General features: G+C 57.3%; 1 protein-coding gene across 1 annotated transcript; it reads right to left on the bottom strand.

Annotated features, from left to right (window-relative positions):
* Positions 1 to 866: 866 nt before the first annotated feature.
* On the bottom strand, positions 867 to 4,205 carry ACP5 (acid phosphatase 5, tartrate resistant). Its single transcript, XM_008586530.1, has 6 exons — positions 4,124 to 4,205; positions 3,121 to 3,207; positions 2,613 to 2,873; positions 2,276 to 2,403; positions 1,811 to 2,156; positions 867 to 1,418 (listed from the first exon to the last, which is right to left on the bottom strand). Exons 3-6 carry the CDS (start codon positions 2,871 to 2,873, stop codon positions 1,176 to 1,178), a joined length of 978 nt encoding a protein of 325 aa, XP_008584752.1. The 5' UTR covers positions 3,121 to 3,207; positions 4,124 to 4,205; the 3' UTR covers positions 867 to 1,175.
* Between the last annotated feature and the right edge of the window lie 298 nt (positions 4,206 to 4,503).

The following is a 4,503-nucleotide window of genomic DNA, read 5'->3' on the forward strand; positions in this document are numbered from 1 at the left end:
CTTCGATCAAGTTGGTTTAAAAAAAAAAAAGCAGGGTACAGATCAGTAGGAAAGGGGAGAATAAACATTCTCATTTGCTTTTATTTGCATAAGGACTGGAAGGAAACATGAGGCATTTATAAAAAGTTATTTTCTGTTAGGAGAGAGAGAGAGAATGGGGTGAATTGGGACAGGGAGGGAGTCAGATATTGCACCTTCCTGTAAACTTTAGATTTTTGTTTCTCTCTCTCTCTTTTTTCTTTTTTTTTTTTGGTGGCTGGCCAGTATGGGGATCCAAACCCTTGACCTCAGTGTTATAACACCACAGTTTAACCAACTAAGCTAACTGACCAGCCCAGCTTTTGACGTTTGAATCATGTGCATGTATTACCAGTTCCGTATTCAAATCGATAAAAATGAATGTTCTGAGATGAACTGTCGAAAACTCGTGGTTAAGTAGAAGGAACGTGTGCAGAACTATGTGTATACTGTGTTGCTTTTGTGTAAGGAACAAAATGGGAATGTTCATACTATGGAGGCATCAACTGTGGAAGGAAAGAAAGTGATAACAATGGTTGCCGCTGGCAGGGAGGGCGTGGGGGTGATTTGCTGCAGACCTGGCCTGGGAGGAAGGCTTTCTTTGTGTGGTCCCCTTTCTGCTTGGGTTTTACATAAAATAGCATCCAAAGTAGCAGGCCGTTTGGCTATGTGTTTTTTTGGTAGCTGGCCTGTATGGGGATCCGAACCCTTGAACTTTGTGTTATGACACCGCACTCTAACCAACTGAGCTAAACGGCCAGTCCTGCCAGTTAGTTGTGGATGGGGCTAAAGTATCAGGGGAGCCCGGACACTCTAACCCAGACGATACAACAGGCTCATGGCACACGTTCAGCCTTGGCAACTATTCTTTTATTGAAAGGTAGTGACAGAAAGATGCTCGATTCAGGAGAAGGCTCCGCTCCCTGAAACTCAGTCTGAGCGAGCACAGCCACAGGGGCGTGATGTGCTGGCTGGTACACTTGTCCATGGTTCTTTCACAGTGGCTTTGGCACACCAAGGGCCACGTGGCACCACAGTTCCTCAGCTGTGGGTCTCCTTCCTGCTCTGCCGCAGCACCACAGGTCAGAGAGAAATCATGCCATGGGTGGGGTCCCTGCAGGCCCACCCAGCACTACAGCGGAGGCTGTCAGGGGGCTTCAGGGCCTGGCTCGCCTCGGCAGGCTGGTCTTGAAAAGGGACTTGCCCGAGGCCTCGATGTAAGTGATGCTCATCTCTTTGGGGCTGATCTCCACGTAAGCAAAGCCCCCCAGTGAGTCCTCAGCCCCATAGTGGAAGCGCAGGTAGCCATTGGGGACCTTGCGCTGGTGCCGTTTGGAGGGGTCCATGAAGTTTCCAGCCCCACTCAGCACGTAGCCCACACCGTGATCATCCTGAAGATACTGAGGATGGAGGACACAGAGTCAGTGGAGACCCCAGCCCCAAAATGGAGCTGACCAGGGGCTCCACCCACATCTGACTCAGGCCCAGGACCACAGAGTCATGTTAAGTTACATAACCCTCCTGGCCTCAGTTTCCCCACCCCTGGGAGTATATGAATTCTACTTCACAGGTAGAGCACTTAGTAAGCAATTGGCAACCAGTAGCTGTTATTATGACTTTTAGGGGACTTTGGACTGTTTTCCTGATTAGAGAGCATATGTTGAGGGAGAATGTTGATATTCTGAAGGTCAAGGGAGGCCCCCAAACAGCGGAAGGACCCCAGCCATGTGGTACATTGGCTGGAATGGGGACCCCCTACCTACCTCCCCCCCGCCACCCACAGGGCTCTCACCTGCAGATTGTGGTCATGGCCACACAGGTAGGCAGTGACCCCATAGGTGGCCAGCAGTGGCTGCAGATGCTTGACGAGGCAGCGGGTGGGCCCGTGCTCAGCTATGGACCACACGGGGTAGTGGCCGGCCACCAGCACATAGTCTTCCTTGGCTGCCGCCAGCTGCTTCTTGAGCCAGGACAGCTGGGTGCGGGCCAGTTCCAGGTCACGGGGCCTCTCGGGCTGCTGGTTACGGAAGTCGTCTGAATTGCCACACAGTGTCACTGTGTCCAGCATGAAGATGGCCACGGACACATTGGTCCGTGGGACCTTGAAGCGCAGACGGTAGAAAGGGCTGGGGAAGTTCCTGTGGAGGGGACAGAGGTCGGGGTACATATCTTAGGCAGAGAAGCCCCAGGGTCAACTCAAGCCAAAGGGCCCCTTTGTCCCCCTGAGTGAGGGTCTGGGGAAGGCAGGGGAGCTCACCAGCGCTTGGAGATCTTGGAGTAGGCGATCTGTGCTGAGACATTGCCGAGGTGATCATGGTTTCCAGCCAGCACGTACCAGGGTACATTGCGAAGAGAGCGGTCAGAGAACACGTCTTCAAAGGTCTCCTGTAGCAGACAGAAAGGGGACCCCATCTCCCCATGTCATGCAGTACCCTGATGCTCCCACCAAATCAGGGGCTGGGGACAAGGGACACACTGAGTGCTCCAGTGACCAGCAGATGCCACATCAGCTTCCTTCTGCCCTCTCCGGAGGAACGTCACCCATCTGGGTGCTTCTCCCCACTGACACCCCCCCAACTCTATTGGACACACACCTGGAATCTCTTGTCATTGGCATCCTGCACGCCAGTGAAGTAGAAGTTGTCCCCCAGGGACAAGATGAAGTCTGCGCCCAGGATCTGCACGGTTCTGGCGATCTCCTTGGCATTGGCCATTTCCCGGGCCGTGTGGAAAGGGGCATTGGGGACTCCTCCCCAGTCACCCACGGCCACAAAGCGCAGGGCAGGGGCGGCCCCATCAGCCAGGGGTAGCAGCAGCAAGGCTTGCAGGACAAGCAGCGCCATCCACCTGTCCATCTGGGAGGGAGACATGAGTGTCTGGGGTGTGGGCAGCAAGCCCTTGACACCCCCGCCACCCTGCTCTGAGAGAGGGGGAGATTGCTCCCTGCGGGCTGGCCCCAAGGGAACCCCACGCTGCCCTAGTTCCCAGGGCACTGCAGGACGTGCTCATTGGCAGGGTCAGTGGGCAGGAGGGCGGGCTTCACTGAGGGTGGCCCAGCAGGCGTGTTCCGCCCTCTCTTGTCCCTTTCTGCCCAGCACTCACCCTGGAGGAGACACCCGGAGGTCAGCAGGGGCTCCAAGAGGCAGGTGGGCTCCAGGGCAGAGCGGGCGCTCTCTGAGCCTTTATTCCCTGGGGTGGAAGTGGATCATTAGTGAGGATGATGCAGTTTCTCCAAGGACTGTCCCCAAAGCCCTCCCTTTGGGTCATGTGAGCCTCGGACTTCCCCAGCACTGGACACGGGTTTGGGGTGGGGATCTGGGCACATGGGTGAGGCCACGCCTCCCCACACAGCCTCCAGGTCTGCCTGTAGGGGCTGGATTGTGGGGTGGGCCAAAGGTGTCCTGTGCATCGGTGTGTGTCTGTGTGTGCATGTGTGTCTGTGTGTGCATGCGTGTCCGTGCGTGCAAGGCCATGCCTGAGACACGTCTCCTGTGTCTGTGTTCTCAGAGGACATGTTTATCTGCCTGGTCTAGGTGTGTCTGTTTCCTGTGTGCAGCAGAGCTGCTCTGTGCCTGAGAGTCCCGTGTCCTGTAGACGTGCATGCTGAGCCTGCAGGGCCAGTGTGGCGTGTCTGTGACATGCGCCTGACTTCTCATTTGGCACTGAGTGGGAGTCTGTGTGGACGGGGATTTGTGTGTCCATGTTTAGTGCCTGAGCCGTGTCATGTCAGTGTTTGTCTCAGTTCCCTCATTACATGCGTTGTGTCTCTAATGTGAGTCGTGTGTCTGGCATGTGATGTGTGTTTGACAAGGTCCGAGTGTGGGACTCTGCATGTCCCAGTCTTCCCACCCTACACATAAAAGGCAGTGGCCTCCCTTTTCCAGGAAGTCCTGCCCACACCCTGTCCCCTCACCCCTCATTCCTCCAGGAGGAACCCAGGCGGGAGGCAGCTGGTGACAGGCCATGTGACTGCTGACTTTTGACCCTCACAAGCCAGCTCAGCAGCTGCCTGCAGGTCCTCCGTTGGACCGCGGCCTCTGAGGGTAGGACAGGGCTGGCAGGGGGACCTGCACCTGCAGCCGGTCTGACCTGACTTGCTCCTCACCTCCCTGCCTCCTCCTCCGCGCTGGACGCCGCCCGACACGTCCCTTGCGCGCTCACGACGAGTCCCTCCAGTCCCTGCGAGCGGGGATGGGGGATGCCGAGGACACCGGCTCAGCGAGGGGCGGTGACTCGCCCCGGGTCACCCAGAAAGGGCTGGTTGTTTATCCCCCGAGCCCCGCAGCTGGGTCAAACAGGAAGGAAGTGGGTGACTTGGGTAGGCGGAGACCCCTCCCCCGGGGACGCGGCGCCGAGCGCGGGCCGGGCGGGTCTCACCTGCGGTCGCGGGGCCGGGGTCAAGGCCGGGTGCTCTGGCCGAGCCGAGCCGTCGGGCTGCGGGGCGCTGGTGGCCGGGGCTGCCCAGGCCTTAAATGGGCGGCGGCC

This window comes from Galeopterus variegatus, unplaced genomic scaffold (assembly GCF_000696425.1).
Source record: "Galeopterus variegatus unplaced genomic scaffold, G_variegatus-3.0.2 Scaffold4011, whole genome shotgun sequence".
Classification (NCBI taxonomy): Eukaryota; Metazoa; Chordata; class Mammalia; order Dermoptera; family Cynocephalidae; genus Galeopterus; species Galeopterus variegatus.